General features: G+C 45.2%; 5 protein-coding genes across 7 annotated transcripts in view; 3 read left to right on the top strand and 2 right to left on the bottom strand.

Annotated features, from left to right (window-relative positions):
- LOC124861402 (NLR family CARD domain-containing protein 3-like) overlaps positions 1–19,329 on the top strand; it is a 373,247-nt gene that overhangs the window by 146,936 nt on the left and 206,982 nt on the right. The gene's annotated exons all lie outside the window — the stretch shown is intronic.
- LOC124861469 (coagulation factor VII-like) lies at positions 1,950–9,260 on the bottom strand. Its single transcript, XM_047355263.1, has 8 exons — positions 9,171–9,260; positions 6,845–7,011; positions 6,729–6,753; positions 6,539–6,652; positions 3,998–4,138; positions 3,356–3,444; positions 2,977–3,097; positions 1,950–2,889 (listed from the first exon to the last, which is right to left on the bottom strand). The coding sequence occupies exons 1-8, from the start codon at positions 9,256–9,258 to the stop codon at positions 2,342–2,344; spliced, it is 1,293 nt and encodes a 430-aa protein (XP_047211219.1). The 5' UTR covers positions 9,259–9,260; the 3' UTR covers positions 1,950–2,341.
- Positions 4,186–5,697, top strand: LOC124861488. The gene is made up of 4 exons (XM_047355284.1): positions 4,186–4,669; positions 4,753–4,894; positions 4,991–5,137; positions 5,226–5,697. Exons 1-4 carry the CDS (start codon positions 4,404–4,406, stop codon positions 5,376–5,378), a joined length of 708 nt encoding a protein of 235 aa, XP_047211240.1. The 5' UTR covers positions 4,186–4,403; the 3' UTR covers positions 5,379–5,697.
- Positions 9,612–12,900, bottom strand: LOC124861471. Of its 2 annotated transcripts, XM_047355265.1 has the most exons (10): positions 12,615–12,900; positions 12,221–12,439; positions 11,723–11,845; positions 11,373–11,605; positions 11,162–11,299; positions 10,897–11,084; positions 10,655–10,734; positions 10,488–10,571; positions 9,996–10,098; positions 9,612–9,945 (listed from the first exon to the last, which is right to left on the bottom strand). In XM_047355265.1, exons 2-10 carry the CDS (start codon positions 12,405–12,407, stop codon positions 9,828–9,830), a joined length of 1,254 nt encoding a protein of 417 aa, XP_047211221.1. In that variant the 5' UTR covers positions 12,408–12,439; positions 12,615–12,900; the 3' UTR covers positions 9,612–9,827. The 2 variants fall into 2 exon arrangements, with proteins under 2 accessions (XP_047211221.1, XP_047211222.1); XM_047355266.1 differs by having other exon boundaries at positions 9,612–10,098; positions 12,615–12,898.
- On the top strand, positions 13,297–18,822 carry setdb2 (SET domain bifurcated histone lysine methyltransferase 2). Its single transcript, XM_047355245.1, has 12 exons — positions 13,297–13,569; positions 13,918–14,031; positions 14,107–14,208; positions 14,279–14,424; positions 14,500–14,754; positions 14,826–15,148; positions 15,227–15,396; positions 15,795–16,048; positions 16,124–16,172; positions 16,255–16,403; positions 18,396–18,484; positions 18,562–18,822. Exons 1-12 carry the CDS (start codon positions 13,539–13,541, stop codon positions 18,743–18,745), a joined length of 1,866 nt encoding a protein of 621 aa, XP_047211201.1. The 5' UTR covers positions 13,297–13,538; the 3' UTR covers positions 18,746–18,822.

Raw genomic sequence — 19,329 nt, 5'->3', positions numbered from 1 at the left:
GCCGATAGTCGAACCTCGGCTTCAGGAGGAGCAGTGTGGTTTTGGTCCCGGCCGTGGAACACTGGACCAGCTCTATACCCTCTACAGGGTACTCGAGGGTTCATGGGAGTTTGCCCAACCAGTCCACATGTGTTTTATGGACCTGGAGAAAGCATTCGACTCTGTCCCTCGTGATGCCCTGTGGGGGGTGCTCCAGGAGTATGAAATCGGGGGCCCTTTACTAGGGGCCATCCGGTCCCTGTACGAGCGGAGCAGGAGTTTGGTCCGCATTGCCAACACTAAGTCGGACCTGTTCCCGGTGCATGTTGGACTCCGGCAGGGCTGCCCTTTGTCACCGGTCCTGTTCATAACTTTTATGGACAGGATTTCTAGACGCAGCCAAGGGCCGGAAGGGGTCTGGTTTGGGGACCGGTGGATTTAGTTTCTCCTTGTTGCAGATGACGTGGTCCTGCTGGCCCCCTCTAGCCAAGACCTACAGCATGCGCTGTGGCGGTTCTCAGCCGAGTGTGAAGCGGCTGGGATGAAGATCAACTCCTCCAAGTCTGAGGCCATGATTCTCGACCGGAAAAGGGTGGCTTGTCCTCTTCAGGTTGGATGGGAGTTCCTGCCTCAAGTGGAGGAGTTCAAGTATCTCGGGGTCTTGTTCACGAGTGAGGGAAGAATGGAGCGGGAGATCAACAGACGGATCGGTGCGGCTGCCACAGTAATGGGGGCGCTGTGCCGGTCCATTGTGGTGAAGAGAGAGCTGAGCTGAAAAGCAAAGCTCTCAATTTACCGGTCGGTCTACGTTCCTCCCCTCACCTATGGCCATGAACTTTGGGTCATGACCGAAAGAACGAGATCACGGATACAAGCGGCTGAAATGAGCTTCCTCCGTAGGGTGGCCGGGCACTCCCTTAGAGATAGGATGAGGAGCTCGGCCATCCGGGAGGGGCTCGGAGTAGAGCCGCTGCTCCTCCACATCGAGAGGAGCTAGTTGAGGTGGCTCGGGCAACTATACTGGATGCCTCCTCGGGAGGTGTTCCAGGAACGTCCCACCGGGAGGAGGTCCAGGGGACGGCCCACGACATGCTGGAGGGACTATGTCTCTCGGCTGGCCTGGGAACGCCTCGGGTCCCCTGGAGGAGCTGGAGGAGGTGTCTGGGGAGAGGGACGTCTGGACGTCTCTGCTGAGTCTGCTGCCCTCGTGACCCGGTCCCGGATAAAGCGGAAGACGACGAGTATGAGTACATTTGAGAACTCCAAGCTAAGACAAAACTAACCAGCAATAAAACTGTGCCTAAAGCTAGCGTCCATTCTCAACTTTACCAAAGCTTTTTCCCTCCAGGTTTTGTATCCCAGATGAATATTTACATTTTATTTTAACTTAAACCTGCTTAGCAAACAGTACTTATGGGGCACGTATAGGTAGGAAATTGGCTGAAAATGGGCCTCAGATGGTGACAGAAGTGGCGCATGCTAACTATATGGGTTTGACACAGGACAACATTGGGACCCATAAACATCCTAGATGTTTGTGCTTTTTGTGGTGAGTTTCTTTTGACCAATTTGAAACCAGATGAGACCTACATAGAGAGATAGATGGGTTCCATTCAAGAAGCCCAGTGTGAACCTAGGCCCATTTAGTACCTATCCAGATAGAGCAAAGTTCCTGTAGGGTCAATGGTCATATGTTGGCTCGGTGGCTCCAGAGTCAGCAGTGTCTGGACAAGATAACGATGCTAACAGGCTAACTTCCTTCTGTTGTAACCAAAGTTTTCTGGATCTGTGGCAGACATCTATGGCGAACAATAAGACGGGATGTAATAAATGTCCGAAACACAGTTCCTCAACCCCTGTCTCACCCTCTGACTTGTATATTGGCAATACAGACCCTGGATGAAGGCTGTAGGACCAAGGAACCACATGGATTAAGTGCTACATGAAATGATCTAGAAAGAAAAACACACTTTTGTCTGATTATATATATTTGCTGCATACAAAACGACAGAATTACACGTCTTTGTATGAACATTTGTCTAAGCTGTTGTTGATGTGAGCAGTAAACCTAGATCTCTGGAACATTTGTTTGTAAAAACAGACATTAATACAGATATCCCTGGAATTCTGCTATTTGTTTAAGACCAGAATTAAAATATTTCAGACCCTATGTCATATGAACCATTTCTTTTCCATTCATCCTTCTCTTCTGTCCAGATATTAACCCACAGAATACATTTAATTTCAGATATTCAAGGTAAAATGTAAGCTTATCGTAGGGTTAATGTAACTACTGTAACTTTCTACAAATATTTCTACTTTTCTAGAATGGTGTTGTACACTGCATTGACCTGAACCAGTTTTATCTAGTAGCCATTACAGTCCCAATCCAGTCCAGGAAGTTGCTAACTTTGGCGTAAACACCATACATGTTTTCCTTGGCGCAGCCCTTCCCCCAGCTTACCACCCCTGTCAGGAAAAATGTTTTTTTGTACCGCACCACTAGTGGGCCGCCACTGTCGCCTTCACAGGCATCCTGACCCCCTTTCCTGTGCCCTGCACAAAACATGTTTTTGGTGATGTTGAGCTGGGAGTGGAGGCGGCACTCCTGCAGAGGGACCCTTGGCAGCACCAGCCACTGCAGGAATCGAGCGGTGGGACCAGCTTCCACCAGGCGGCCCCATCCGGACACCGTGGCGTGGCGGACGGTGGACAGCGTCCAAGCGAAGGTGCTGTTCTGAGCGGCGAGGCAAATGGGCACCACGTAGCGGCTCAGTTTCAGTGGGTAGTACAACTTCAACAGGGCCAGGTCGCTGTCAGAGGTCAAATAGTTGTAGTCTGAATGGATTGTGATGTTGAGCACACGCCGCCGCTGTTCCGTTTTCTCAACGCTCTTTAGGTCATGTTTGCCTTTGAAGAGACCACACATTTAGGTTAAATATCATCAGAAGGACCCAGTCTGTTAGCTTGACCTCAGAAGACTCAAATTCACCTCACCTACATAGATGTGGAAGATGGCAGAAGGTTTCTGCCAGACGCAGTGAGCTGCGGTTAGAATCCACACATCTGACAGGATGATGGCTCCACATCTGAACTGGTTATGTTCATACAGCACAGCCTATTCAAACATTTCATTAACCCACCAGAGCAGAACTATAAACCGAAACAAAGAGCTTCACAATCCCAAATCTCAGGCATTTTACACATTTCTCATGTGCTTCTTTACACATGATTGTAGAGCTCAGTTGGTTCCTTGAAATGAGTCGATTAAATGTCTGCAGCAGAACACACATAGTCAACATTTGAACCTGAGCTTTGAAGTACTCTGGTTGAGTATCATCTGGTTCAGCTCAGTGGACCTTGGTGTAGGACTTACCTGCCATGGACAGTGTCCTTTGGGGCAGATCTGCCCGTTAACAACCCTCGGGGCAAAATTTACCAATGGTCTTCCACAAACGACTGGATCTATACCAAACAAGCAACACACAGAAAAATCAAGATGTTGAACAAGTAATATTCATGAGACCCAAGTCCAAGGAATCCTAGGAATTACAATTTAATTGCCTGTTTGAGCTTATTTTACATTTTAAGAGAAATCCCATCACAATAAAGGACAAATCACTTTACTGTTAGAGATTTAAATTTTGAATTGGCCAAGTCTACTTCATAGAAGGCCTGGCAGACGATCTCCTGGCATCGTCTAAAGATTACAGATAGAAGACCTGAGTAAATCTAGTATCTGCCTGAGGAAGATATTGTAAATGCCAATGTGTCTGAGAGAATCCTACTATGCAATAGTGAATTTGACAAAAACTCTTGTAATGTTTCTTTAAAGCCAGAACATTAAAACCTTTGACCATCTCACAGTCTAATGTTCTGCTGGGAAGCTTTGGTTCCCAGCAGAACCCATCTACAGCCGGAATGAATGTAAATAAGATGTCTTTTAGTTCTAAAATCCAGGAAAGAACTCCCAGTGATCAGAAGCTGTTTGAAAGTCAACCTCTATTAGCGTTCAGACCTTGAGGCAGACAGGTGCTGTTGTCCTGATCCAAACTGTATCCTGGAGCACAGAAACAGACCAGGGAATGGTCTGGATTCTCTCTGCAGAAATGCTCGCATCCCCCATTTCTGTTGCGACATCTGGCTGAGGTTGAACGTACTGCGAATGGACAGAAACAGAACAACTTCCACATCAACAAGGACCATCAGGAGCGTGTTCTCAGCATAGCTGTCAAGTCTCCCGTTTTGGCCGGGAAACTACCGTGTTTTACCCCTCTTTCCCGCCATCCTCCCATACTAGTATTCTCCCGTAAATCTCCCGTATTATAATATAATAATAAAAAAACATTCCTCTGCTTCTTTGTCTGAATTCTGTCACTAGCCTCGCGACAGCGGGAACAAACCTGGAACAACAAAGGAGAGAAATGGATAGATGTGACGAAAGGGAAGGCATTTCTGTCAGAAAAAGAAAGACATTGTGCAAATATCTTGAAAAATGGGACAGCGAATTTTCTTTTCTAAAGAAGAGCAGGATGGGGCACGGTCACGCGTTCTGTAAGATTTGTAACTGCGATTTAATGTCTCCCACGGAGGAAGGAACGACATCAGTCAGCAAGGGCTGTGGCATCAGAGCAGCCCAGGTACCGGTGGAAGACATCCTGGTGGGGATATACACCCACTTTGATAAAAGGTAGATGCAAATAAAGTAAATAGGACTTCTATTTTTTCTAGGTCTGCAGTTATTATTCTTATAAACATTTTTCTATTTTTCAGTGCAAAAAGATGTGAACTCTACAAAGGGTTTGTAGATTTCACTGATTCAGACCACCTGAAGCTCCTCAGGTACTGCAGCACCAGATGGCTGAGTCTGCTAACCTGCATCCAGAGAGTGTTGAACCAGTGGGATGCACTACAGGTAAGGATGGTAACTCCAGCAGATATATACACAGTTAACTATGCTAGATTTTCATTTTAACCATGAATTGCCACCCTGTGTCCATATGTACTGTAGGCCTACTTTAACAGTCATGAGGAGGTGGAGAGGAGTGCCAAAGTGCGCGATCTAGCAAGCCATCTGCATGATCCAATCGTGAAGGCTTACTTCATGTTCCTGAGTGCTGCCCTTAAGCCTTTATATGAATTTAATATTGTCTTCCAGGTGGGTGTCAATCATATTGGATGAATTAAATATGGTTGTACTTATTGTAGCCTTTTTATTACAGTGTGACCAATTATATTTTCTTCAGTCAGAGGCCGTGCAGATTCACAAACTTGAAGAGGAGATCTGCAGGCTGATCAAGAGGATCCTGGGGTTCCTCATACCAGCATCATGGGTGTACCTCTCAAGGAGGTGGAGTATGGAGAAGGACATCAGCTGGCTGATGAAGAGCTCTTTATAGGAGCAGAAACAAAGGCATTCATGGCAAGGAAAGAGCTCCCTGTGTCAGCGGAGAAGAAAATCTTTCAGTTTTTATTACCCAGCAGTTATTTAATTATATCATCTTTTCACAGTATGAGATTATAGGCTGTAGTGTTTTTTGTTTACTCTTATGCTGTTGTAGATCTGTGAGAAGATTCTATGAAGCAGTGCTTCAGAAGATGTTCTCCTCCTTTCCTCTTGACCATCCACTCCTGAAGGACATGAAAGTGCTGGACCCTGCTGCTCGCCTTGACATTACTCCAGGGACAGGTAGATGTTAGAGTCAGTTCCTCATTGATTAAATGAATAAATGAATATTGCATGGTTTAGATCTGCAATGTTCAGTCAAACACTTGTTTTACATTACAGTGGCAAGGCTAGGGGCCCTTTCCCTCAGTTGATCTTGAGTGAGGATAGGCTGAGAGGAACTCATTGACTAACAGGTGACAGATAGCAAGCATCTCCCTCAAGAAGACAAAACTGACAGATTCTGGGGTCTGGTAGGGAAAGATGTGAGGTTCAGTGAGCTGCCAAGATTAATGAAGGCTTTACTATGCATTCCCCACAGCAATGCCAGTTCTGAAAGAGTGTTCAGTATGGTAAGAAAGATTGTTACAGAGAATAAGATGTCATTAGACAACAGCACGGTTTGTGCTTTACTGTCATGTAAAATCAACCACTCTGGCCCAGGCCACAAATACACTCCATCCAAACGAGTCTTAAAGGATGCAAAGTCTGTAACAAATCTGGATAATAAGTCTTTAGTGAAGAGAGCCACCTGAGTGAACATGAGAAATTTAAATAAAATGTAAATGTTTAACCTAAAGACAAGCAATTTATATATAAACTGAAAATGTGTTAAATAAATAAATGTGCTTGAACCCCTTTTGTGTTTCATTTAGGCTCTGTTATAACATAGGAATGTCCACAGCATTCAGTGTCAAGAAAGGTAGGCTTATTGTAGTCTGTTAGTGGTTGACAAGTGGTTCTTTTAGATATCTTGTACACCTGTGCTAAAATGCAAGGGATACTGGAGCTTGGTCGGGGTCGTGGGATGGCTCACAGCGGGCCCCAGAACATTTCCCTTATTTTCAAATCCAAAACGTGACAGGTATGGTTCTCAGTGAGAGATGTTCCTACCCTTGTCACATTTGGATCCGTGAAAACCTGGAGCACATTTGCAGATGTAGGTGTTGTAGTGACGGGTGCAGGTTGCTCCGTTCTTACAAGGAGATGATAAGCAGAGGTCTACAGCTGGAAATGAAACAGAAAACGACAGTCGAGGATGGGTTCTTACTGGAGAAACTGGAAATGTTCAATTCATTAGTACCTGTGTATGTCCTCCAGAAGTTTTCCTGAACACAGAGGGAACACGGGCCAGTGAAAATGATGTGAAGATTGTATCTATGAAACATATGAAGATCATTAGGCTGAGTCCTGACTCACCAGCTGCTGGGTCTGGGGAATAATCTCCCTGGCCTCCTCGAAGGAACATTTCTCCTCATAACATTCCCGCTCCAGGTTGCCTAGCCTCAGCTCCTCCAGTAAAGAGTTAGCCCGACGAGTTCGATGCAGGAAACCACTGGCTTCATGTCGGAGCATAAACATTCCTTCTGTATGGAAATATGCAAGGGATGGAGCCAACCATCAGCAGAAGATCATCTTCAGCTGGTAGCTGCTGGCATTAGAAAGCTTCTACAGCAGATCACTAGCGGCTACATTATTGTCAGTAGTGAATAAATATTACTACGGCCTGCATGAGTAAGATGATCCTACAGAAAATGCCAAACTGCCATTTACCTGCTGATCTGCTGTGGGGAAGTCCACATATGATGTGTGATGTTGGATATTTAGTAGGAATTCTGCATTTTCCAAACATGTCGTAAAATCCATTCAGAAACAGACATAAATTCTGTGTTTCTTTTAATTTCAGTAAAATGTGATTATGGATACACAAAGATTTATAAATCCTGTTCAACCTAAATGCAGCTGAATCCACGACAAAGACAAGGTCTTTAATGTTCAACCTGAGAAACTTTGTTGTTTTTTTGCAAATATTTCCTCGTTTTGAATTTAATGTTTGCAACATGTTCCAACAGAGCTGACAGGACAGGGGCAACGGACTGGGAAAGTTGAGGAATGCTGTTTGGGTCATTCCACTGGTGAACAGGTTAACTGGAAACAGGTGAGGGTCATGATTGGGTATAAAAGGGGCCTCCCTGAAAGGTTCAGTAGTCCACCTGCAAGGATGGGCCGAGGTTCACCCCTTTGGGAACAACTGAGTGAGCAAATAGTCCAACTGTTTAAGAACAATGTTCCTCAACGTACAACTGAGGGAATTTATCTACAGCCCGTAAAAGGACTCAGAGAATCTGGAGAAACCAACAGTGAATGCCGTGACCTTTGACCCCCCAGGAGGCACTGCATTAAACCGTAACAGATATCACCACATGAGCTCAGGAACACTTCAGAACCTTTGTCAGTTAACACAGTTCGTCCCTACGTCTACAAGTTAAAACGCTACCAGGCAAAGACTAACACCCAGAAACGGCGCCGGCTTCTCTGGACCCGGGCTCATGTGAGATGGACTGACCCAAACTGGGAAAGTGTGCTGTGGTCTGATGGGTCCACATTTAAATTCTTGAAGCTGCAAAGCTTCAGCAATTAGTGTGCTGAGTTCCCGCACGCTTATTGAGTGATACATGTGATGTAACACAGTGGTAAACATAGCTGTGTTGGAATGTGCTGCAGGCATCAAATTCATAATAAGAAAAAAATCATGAGTGAATATTTGCAGAAAAACAAAGTTTCTCAGTTTGAATTTAGGTTTTAAACAACATCCTAACTTCACTGGGTCTGGGTTGTGGTTACAGAACTTTACCAAGCAGTGGAGAACATTAGATTATGTCCTAAAAGTTGGGGTCCAACACTGGGATGAGTTCATTTAAGACCCAGGTTGATGTCTGGGCACTGACAGAACTGCTTTTATGTTGTTTTATAGATAAGCTAGCCTTGTTGCTGAGAGCACAACGGTAGGTAACCATGGTAACATAACTTTATTGATGGGGAGATGTCTCATGGTGCAATTCCAGTTCGGTCCAGAAGTCAGAATATTGGCCTTAAAATGATGGCAAAGTGATCTGAGAAGCCCCAGAAGCCAAACCTCAGACTTCTAAATCCAAAATGGCTGCCAAAGGCATAAAAGGCTGCGTCAAGCGGTTTAGCTGCAGTTCTTTGAGCTTGGCACACAGTCCAGCCTCTGGATAACCACATGGTCCCTTAGTGGTTGAACACTAATGCTAGTAACAGCTGAACCCAGGTAGAAAATCCTTCTGGTTTGCAAGTTGCAGCTGAAACATATCATTTCAAGGGCCAACATCTGAAGTAAGTATAACGCATCATTATTAAGGTATTCACTTGGATCAGTTTATGAATAAAAATGAGAAAAACTGTAATTTGGTTAGAACTGAAATTCAACTAAAGAACAAAATTAGATGGAACAAAGTCAGCTTAGTTCAACATGTGCTGGTGATCTTTTACTTATTGAACTTGTTTACAGCACGGAGAATCTGACAGAATATTATATTAAAACTATGGCTCTTTTAGTCAAATTATAATGTAAAAGTAGTAAAACATAATGTATCTTAATGGTTAAAGTGTGATCAACCCCAATTTGTTGTCAGGTATAGCGCTCAGGTAGAGCTTGATGGGTGAAAACAGACAAATAATAAGACGAAGAAGAGCTGAAGGAGGAAGAAGAAACAGGACTGACCTCCTGGGGTCCCGGTGCATGCTGGGAGGAAAGTCATTATGAGCAGTAAGAAGAAGACGCTTGTCGTTCCTCTGCTGATGGACGCCATGCTTGTTTTAAACTGATCAAAGTTCACAGAGAAACACAAACACACAGAAACCCCCAACAGAAAAACACGTCTGACAGATAAAAGCTCATCATGTTTGTCTTCCTGGTTTCAGGATAAAATGCCACCAATTTATTTCTGAATGATCTTAGTTCACAGCAGTTACGATTTTAAACCTCTATACTCAAGTAGTTTTTATCAGTCTTTTTTATTGGCACTAAACTCTAAATTAGAGTAAAAAAGTGGGTTTAAATGTGAGATTTGTCTCTTTATTGAATATATCCATCAGTAATAGTTAAATCTGTCAACAGAACCAGAATAAATTGTCCTCAGATGTGAAATAAAGACACAAGAAATTCACCATTTTGTCTTTTATTGTTTTTAACTGATTTCATGCAGGTTTATGTTTTTTAATTAAAGGTTTCAAACTGGAAACAATAGACTAAAGCAAAAATAATAAATATAATTCCTTATTTAATAAAGCTCCCTTTGAAAAGAAATGTCGACAAGATGTTTCAGAATATTCTTACATGTTATTCAGGAATAAAAAATTCCTATCTGCATTCAGATTATTAAGGAAATAAAGTTAAATAAATGTGTAATGAATGTAAACCAAAAGTTCTGGAACCAGAAAACTGCAGCGCGTTTCTCTTGTTGTAACAGTTGTCCCCCTTTCCAGCAGGGGGAGCTCCTCCTCTCAAAGCATCTTCTTCAGGATGTCGGGGAGGAGCTCCTGAGCTGCTCTCAGTTCATCCTTCCACTCTTGAGGGATGCCCCCTCCGCTGTAGGCGGCCCCGGCCCCCAGCAGGGCCCCGAGCGCCGACCCGCGGTTACAGTTTTCACCTGGAGACCAGAACCAGCAACACATTAAAAGCTGGATATGATCCAGAACACCGTGGCTGAGTTTCCTTCTCCTAGTTTTCATGAATATTTCTGGAGAATTTACAGAAAATACTAAACAGAAAAATCTGATCTGCTGTGATTGGACAGCTTCAACGGCCTGATCAAGCTCCGCCCATCCCAACGCCATTTAATTGTTTCTGCAATTCAAACTTTTTTACATTTTAATGGAAGGAAAGTAACAGTAGAGTCTAACTTATTCATGAAACTCTGCAGATAAATTCCTGAATCAACCTCAGAAAAACTATTTTTAGAAGATTTGCACAACAAGAAACTTTGGCTACAACACAACAAACAATAAACAGATAAAAAATCTAATCTTGAGGTCTAACCTCCACAGTTTGTGTTTGTCAGGATTCCTCCTTTAGGGTCATCATGAAACTCGTAGGCGAGGAAGAACAAGCTGGACAAAGCCCCTGTTGTTGAACCAACAAGGTTCACAGGTTGTTAGATAAAGTTAGCATGAAAAGTCAAAGTAAAGCTTCGGACAGATTCGGACCTCTGTTGTAGCAGGCCAGGCCCAGCTGGTTTACAGCACTCTGGTGGACCTTCAGCCTCTCCTCAGAAGATGCAGGAAACCTGAAACATTCAGAGAAAGAAAAACTGATTTAAGTTGACTTCTTATTTAAAAGTTGTTTCAGCACAAAACCCTTTTTCTGATGTTCCTTAACCTTTGGGCATTGCTGAGTTTTACTGACAACATCACAAAGCCTAGAGCTGTTTGCACCGGTTCAGACCGACCTGGAGGCCTTGTAGCTGTAGCTCTGGCAGGTGTCCCAGACCTCCAGCCTCCTCAGAGCATACTCTGCCTGCTGGCGGACGCTGCCTCCACCCAGCACGGCATGCAGCGCCCGGCTGTAGATCTTCACATACTCAGGCACGTTGGGGTGAGGATGGGTGAGCTTCACGAACTCCACAGCTGCTGAAACCTGAGGAAGGATAGGGATTAAGATGAGGTGGGATCCTCAGGAATGGTTGAAGATGGACATGAACCATGTTTGCTCACAGCTTGATCTTCACTGGCGGAAGCAGACAACAACACAAAGGGCAGAATCATGGGAAGGCAACCGATGGCATCCAGCTGGCTGTCAGGATGTTGGGAGCTCAGCATCTGTTTGGATCGTTTCTCTGCAAATCTTAGAACCTGAAGAGCACAGAGAACCGAGTCAGAATAGATGTGGTAATTACCAGGAGCTGGATAAGAGCTCTTTGTTTACCTCACTTGGAGAAGTCGGTCTGCTATCCTGCCAGTCTGCGAAGAACGAGCGGTGGAAGGACTCGGCGTAGGTGTCTGCGTGTGAGCCGGGCGTGGTCAGGAACTGGACGTAGTCGGACAAAACGGCACCACGAGCGTCCGGCTGGGAGACGTCAGTGAAACGCCTGGAGACAATCGTCCGAGCAACTCGGAGCGAGCAGAGGATGTTCAGGGTGTTGTCTCCAGCCTGAAGACCTGCAGAACCAGAAAGATGATGAAGAAGTAACTGTATGACAGAACATCACAAATGAATGCAAGAAGCACCATCTAACTAATATAAATGTATACAGTTGTTGTTTTCAGCACCCGTACCTTGGTGATAGTGGACCGAGCCATTGGAGAACCTCCACAGTTCCAGCTTCTCATGTAGGATGATGTTACCAACAACATCAGCTCGTTTTGCCCCAGTGGACCAGGCACTCCGACCGCTGCCGGCTGCAACACAACACATAATAACAAGCAGATGGAAACATTAAGGATGGTTTCTGTAACAGAGCAAAGGTAAATAACCAGAAAAGATGCTAACTTATTGAGTGAGGAGTTCCTCAGGGCTGTGTTCCCGGGACTCTCTGGTTCTACGTCTGTTCATTAACATTTATTTTTAACAACTCATCATCAGAAAGCAAGCGCCTGATAAGATTACACCGATATGGTTTTCTTCAGATAAATAATTCCTGCACAAGTGGTTGGAGACCTCTTATCGTAACTGGAGCTTGGACACATGTAAACACTGAAAACATAAATGAATATTTAGAGGAGCCTGATGTTCCATTTATGATTAAAGATGGGAGGATTGTCAGGTTCTGCTACCTGTGTTGGACAGACTCAGGATGCTGGACGGGTGTCTGTCTGCAGGCGTGTTAAACCCTGATATCCAGCCTCCAAAGTCCCTCCTGATGTCCTGGATGTTGTAGTACCAGTGGACTGGCATGGACATGGAGTCTGCAGCACACATGGCCCAGAAGGCCTCGCTCACTGACCGCCTCACTGCAGACATCTCAGACCAGGAGGTTTTAGTTTAACCTTCACCTGAAGCAGACAACAGAAGAATGAGCAGCAGACTTTAAATCTGGTTTGTTCCATGAAAAATACCAAAAGAGTTTTTAGTTCTGACTCTCCTTTAGTCCTCCACTGGTGGAACTGCTCCACACTGGGAGATGAAGTTAAACTGGTAAACCCAGTAACAGAAGTAGATCAGCTGTACCTGTCTGGTGGTCCAGGTTGGTGTCAGACTGGTTAACCTTCTCACCAGTCTTCTCTCCGATCTTTCTCACTCCTCATCTGAAGTTATGTAAGTACTTATCAAACTGTTACAAAACACAACCGGAAGTGAGTTGCTGACTGGGACCGCTGCCCCTCCCAGTATAACCAGCAACACCTTCTCCTGAGCCCCCAGTTACATACTGATTTATTTTTCATATATAACTGGATTATGAAAGTGATGACAGATGGTTGTGTATGCTGTCATTTCGCAAACGAAGTACAGGGTACCGCGAGGTCCATGTACGACCATAAACCCTGAGTTTTGACTAGCAGGCCGAAGAATGCTTTTATACTTTTATTTTGAAATTAAAAGCTCAACTAGTTTTACAAAGATGGATCGCACGCATGTTTGCTTGTATTTGTTAATTTTACTGTTGTTAAACCTCAGTGTGATTGATGTTTAATTACAATGGAAGATACAGATGATTATTAGTAGATAGGTTTTTCCTATTTCTGGTGGATGGCCTTTAAGTTGGTGCATATTTTGCCTGACTTATTAAAAAAATAATAAACTGTTTTACCTGTCAGACAGAAGTCAGGGAATTAAAACCTTCGCGTCCATTCTACGGCGGCCCGCTTGAACCAAGAAGGCTCCAGACAATGAATCAGGCCGGATTGTGTTGCAGGTGGCGGTAGTTTGCGGTCCAAAACAAAGCTGGTGTTTAAATGTGCAGCTTATTCCCTCTAATAATATGTTGCGGTTTCCACTTTGAGTTAGCAGTTAGCAGAGTGGATCAGAACCAGCGTAGACTGGGTCGAAACCATTTTAGAGCTGCTTAGTTGTTCGCGCTGGTTTAACTCGGTACTAGCTAAAGTTCAGCTGTGATATCCTAGGCTAGCTGAGCACTGCTAGCTGCCCGTGGACATGGTGGACGTGTTGGATCCACGGGACGTGGGTAAGATTAAACCAGTACAGACTGTGGAGCCCACAGACCCTCCGCTTGAGAGTTAACTGGTCTTACTGTGTTATTAAATGATTTAAACAAGATTCTATGACAAAGCTGAGATTTTCAGCTATACCGTCCGGTCTGAATGCTGCTAGTGGCCGCCATATTGGTTAGGGCAAGTTACAACAGCTATATTCAGGTTCTGCTGCAGAATCACACCGTTGGTCCAAATCTTTTTGGTTTTTTTTTTTTTTTGATGTCATCTAGCAGCAAACGGAGCACTTTATTGCTTAAGTTGATACTTTTTATTTGTTCTGCGGTTTAACTTGTAAATAATTGCTGGTCTTTGTCCTGCAGAGAGGGCTAAGACGTTCTGGGCGGAAAAGGACGTGGAGCAGGTTTTCACCGGGGTCTTTCAGTATCTGGGCCACCTGAAGCAGGCCCTGCAGAGGAAAACCGCTAAAGATAAAGGTACTGATCTGTCCTGACTGTAGTCCAGACTGTCCTGGGTGTTTCCCCGTGTTCTGATGGTTCTGTTTCTATCAGAGTACGTTCGGGCTCAGAGGATGCTAGAGTGTCTGGACTGCTACCCCTCTGGGTCTCCTCAGGACCAGGACTCCTCCGTGGTCCAGGTGCTCATTGTTTCAGGTAAGTCCTGATCTAGATGTGTCTTGGTGCCGTTGGGGGTTCTGGGTGACCTACATGGTTGTGTCTGCAGGGGGGCCACTGTCAGCTCTCTGCCCCACCTCCTCTGCCACACCTGTCTGCCTCTTCGATGGACTGTCGCCCTCTGCTGGCAGAGAGGAGCTGCTACCTCCTCTGGCTCCGGTCCAGTTGCATTACCACCCTCACCGCTGCTGCAAGGTAAATACACATCTGGAAACAGAACCAGGATCCTTCTGAGACAAACCCTGATGATCTCTCTGTGTCTGTTCACAGTCCTGCCTGCCCGGTTTACCCAAAATCCCTCAGTCCTGCTCGCTGTTGTACGGCCAGAACCCCCTGAAGGTCCCGCTGCTCTGCGGCTTTAAGAGGCTAAGCGCCATGCCGCTGATGTCTCCGTTCGCACACGGCGGGGACGCTCAGGAGGAAAACTGGGACGTCATCTACAAGGCTCCATGTGGACAGAGTCTGCGCAACTTTGAGGACGTGATGTGCTTCCTGTCGGCGACGGAGAGCTACGACATCCTGCAGGTGGACTTCAGAACCAAAACCTCATCCTTTATCTTAGAACTCACTTTGAACCGGTCCTCTTCCCGCTCCAGGTGGACTTCTTCACCTTCAACCACCTGGTTCAGCTGGACCCTTCCCCTCTGCCGGTCAAAACACAGCAGGACCTGAGCCGGGGAGTGGAGCCGACACCGGTGGAGCTGTGCGTGGGGGAAGGAAAGTCCCGACCCGCGGACTTCCGATACAGGAAGGACCGCTGGCCGCACGGCTGCTTCTTGAGCCCCGGCCCAACTCTGTTCCACACCTGCTGCGACTGCAGTGACGGCTGCACCGACGCCGAGCACTGCGCCTGCGTTGCCATGACGACCGGGGGCCGGGGCTATCGACACCACCGGCTGCTGGAGCCGGTCCGGTCAGGGTGAGAACGGTCAGGAACATCTGGATCCTTTACCCTCCACCCAGAGAGCTGCTGACGTGACCCCTCCTCTTCCTCCAGGCTGTATGAATGTGGGCCCTGGTGTGACTGCGACCGGTCCCGCTGCCAGAACCGGCTGGTCCAGAGAGGCATCAGAGTCCGTCTCCAGGTCTTTCAGACGGAGGACCGAGGCTGGGGTGTCCGTTGCCGTGACGACCTGGACCGAGGCACGTTTGTCTGCATCTACGCAGGTGGGCCTCGCCGTTTACGTACCGACCCGGCTACTTCTCATCTCCTGCTGGAGTAATTCAGTCATTTTTACTGAGGTTTAATTTACCCAATAAAAAGGGTTTATTCCTGATTATTAATCATTTTTATTAGTGTCTTTAGAAGGTTTTATATCGACCTGGTGAACATTTCATCCATATCTTTACTCCCGTTTCCAGAATATTTGTATTACTTTATATATTCTGGTTTTATCTCACATTATTTGCCTGTTTAGCATATTTTAATTCATATTTTAAATGCATTATTGAATTTTTCCTTAATTTTGATCAGTTCTTCCCTGTTTTTGTTAGTTTTTGAATAGAATTAAAAAGAAATGTCAGTGATGACATCAGCTTGGCTAAACACGGTTTTTCCTGGACAGGCGTGGTTCTGCAGAGGCCCCAGAGTCCCACAGAGGCGTCGCCAGCGAAGCTGACCCGGGCCGAGCTCCCGTCTGATGACGAGGTGGAGGTGGTCACCGAGTGGCTGGCCCCGCCCATCCTGGAGGCGCGCGGCGACCTGGTGGAGACGCTGCCGCCGCCGCCGCCCGGTTCCTCTCCGACCTCCGCTATGAGACACGTCCCGGTGATCCAGAGACCCAACGAGTCCAGCAGCACGCCTCAGGACCAGGACAAGGTGTTAGTCCGTTACAGCAACACTTGTCTTAGATGATTTCTTCCCGCTGAGTAAATTCTGATGTTTCTGGACCAGGTGAAGACGGTGGTGCTTGGAGGTTCTGATGCAACGTCTCTATCAGCAGGTTACCAGCAAAACCCGAGTCACACATGATGATGGTACCTGCAGTCTGCACCAAACTCACTGTTCTTACTGGGTTTATTCAGGCGGTCTGTCTGAGGTGAGGGTTGCCGTGGTGATGGACAGACAGGAAGACAGCAGTCCGAACGGTGAGAAGAGTTTAAAACGAGCAGCCCAGAAGGACGTCTGCTTCATTGACGCCACCAAGGAAGGAAACGTGAGCCGCTTCATTAACGTGAGTCCGTCACTGAGGTGTCCACCAGGGGGCGCCCCCTAGAAGACAGAACCTACAGGTCTACCGGTCCAGCTCCAAAGATTAGAACATCTTTGTCCCTCATGTCAGAAAGTGACACTCATCGATCATATAGATCCATCACACATACACGGAAATATTTCCACCTTGGTTTCTGGAAATGTTGATGATTCTGGCTCACAGAGAGGGAAACACCAACATTCTTTGTCTCAGAAAACTACAATATTACATCAGATTAATTTTAAAATAGCATTTCTACCTTAAAAATGCTATGTACTGGACATATTATGGTCTGCATTATCATGGGGAATTGACACCCACCACAAGGAAAAAGGTCAATTAGTGCTGCATCCAAGTATAGTCACAAAAAGTTGAGTGGAAGGAAGAAGTGTGGTAGGAAAAGGTGCTCCAGCAACAGGTGGAACTGCAGCCTTGAGAGGATTGTCAAGCAGAATCCATTCAGGAATCTGGTGGAGCTTCACCTGGAGAGGAGAGTCAAGAGTATCAAGATCCACTACGCATGAATGGATCCTACACATGGGCTGAGGAGAACCAGAACCGGCATCCACCTGCAGCAGATGAAAGTACAATTTTCATTTCATTTGGAAATCAAGGTCCCAGAGTCTGGAGGATGAGTGGAGAGGACCAGAATCCAGGTTGCCTGAAGTCCAGTGTGAAGTTTCTCCAGTCAGCGATGGTTTGGGGTACCGTGTCATCTGCTGGTTCTGGTCCACTGGATTTTCTAATGTCCACAGTCAACACAGCCATCTACCAGGACATTGTAGACCACCTTATGCTTCCTTCTGCTGACAGGCTTCATGGAAATGCTGCTTTCATTTTCCAGCAGGACTTGGTACCGACCCACACTGCCAAAGGTACCAAAAGCTGGTCCAATGACCATGGTGGTACTGTGGCTGATTGGCCAGCAAACTGGACTGACCAGAACCTCATAGAGAATCAATGGAGTTCTGTCTAGAGGAAGATAAGAGACACCAGAACCAACAATGCAGAAGGCTGCTACACTCTCAAAGCAACCCGGGCTTCCAGAACACCCCTGCAGAACCACAGGCTGATCTCCTCCATGCCCTGTCGTACTAATGCAGAAATTCATGCAAAAGGAGCCCAGACCACATACTGAGTTCATAGAAATGAGCGTCGTCTTCAGAATTTCTCTTTAAATGCCCTTTTTATTGATCAGGTGTAATGTTCTGATGTTCTGAGACTCTGGATGTTGGGTTTTCATTCGCTGTCATCCAGAACCATCAAAGCTACCAGAAATAAAAGCTTGAAATATTTCACTCTATTTAATCTGGTTTCACTTTCTGACATGAGGGACAAAAATGTTGAAGATGTTTGAATCTCTGGAGCTGCCTGTGTTTCATTTCATCACCAGAAGGGGGCGCTGCTGCACCTAAATGTAGAGCTTAGTAACGAGCTAAACCTGCAGCTAAATTATATCTGTTTGCAACTTTGATTTGTTTGCCTCAACATGTATTTAAATCCGTAGGGATGTGAATGTTTTATTGGGATGATTTGAACTTAAAATATATAGTTTGGGAAAAAAGAATCTAAGCATTAAATATTTCATTTTGTTGAGCTTCTTGGTAATTTTTATATGCAGTTAAAGTTTCTTAAGAAATATTATTAAGATTCAATAGCACATTTAAAGATTTATTAGGGTTTTAAATGTGAATATTTATCTTTAATGTGTTTTTCTTTATTTTTCACACATTGTTTTCATTCAGCTTTTTTAATATTTAGATATTTTTCTCAGGAAAGAATTCCCACAGAACTGATTTACATCAAGTCATCCGCGTAATATTTAGAAAATAATACTTTTTACACATTTATTTAAGTCATGACATATAACAGATGTTATTTTCTATAACATCTTAAACGTTATTTGCCTCTTTAGTATTAATAAATTCTGTTTCTGACCCGCTGATCACGTTTCATCTTGGTTCCGACCCACAGCACAGCTGTCAGCCCAACTTGTTCATCCAGAACGTCTTCACGGACTCTCACGACCCGGCCTTCCCCGTCATCGCCTTCTTCACCAGCAGGTCAGGAGGAGGAGTCACATTAGGCCCCTCCCTTTTTATTTCAGGCGGGTTTTAATGGTGCCCTTTGTGTCCATCAGGCTCATTAAATCTGGCACTGAGCTCACCTGGAACTACTCCTCTAACCTTCACACCTCCACCAGAGATCAGACGCAGGAAGTGCCCTGTCTCTGCCATAGCAACGGTTGCCAGGGATGGCTCCACCTGGAGGAGAACCTGTGTGACGTATGTGAGCCTGAAGGTCCAGCAGGGATGGAGAACTGATTTATGTCACACTTTGTTACCGGTTTCTGCTATTAATGTGTTTTTGTAATAAAATCTTTTTTTTTTTAATATTGAAATACTTTTGTTTTGAAATGTTTGTAGATTTTAGGTTGAAAAATGCAATTTAGGCTGATCAGCCACTGCTTTTATTCTGAAAATTGCTCATGTTTTCCGGGGTGATTTGGGGTAAGGATTTTTCATTTCTGTCCCAGGATCTCCTGGGGAAAAAAAGCTCTTATTTTGAAATTGAAAAGCATGAAGTCCTGCTGCTGTATTTATTTTCCACTTTTAGAACCTAATTAGGGAAGAACTGGAGCTTTGGTTCTGAATGTTCTGGGTTCTTGATTCATTTCTGTCCCCGGATCTCCCGGGGGAAAAAAAGCTCTTATTTTGAAATTGAAAAGCATGAAATCCCGCTGCTGTATTTATTTTCCACTTTTAGAACCTAATTAGGGAAGAACTGGAGCTTTGGTTCTGAATGTTCTGGGTTCTTGATTCATTTCTGTCCCCGGATCTCCCGGGGGAAAAAAAGCTCTTATTTTGAAATTGAAAAGCATGAAATCCCGCTGCTGTATTTATTTTCC

This window comes from Girardinichthys multiradiatus, chromosome 24 (genome assembly GCF_021462225.1).
Source record: "Girardinichthys multiradiatus isolate DD_20200921_A chromosome 24, DD_fGirMul_XY1, whole genome shotgun sequence".
Classification (NCBI taxonomy): domain Eukaryota; kingdom Metazoa; phylum Chordata; class Actinopteri; order Cyprinodontiformes; family Goodeidae; genus Girardinichthys; species Girardinichthys multiradiatus.
This window is presented reverse-complemented; position numbering and strand designations above follow the sequence as displayed.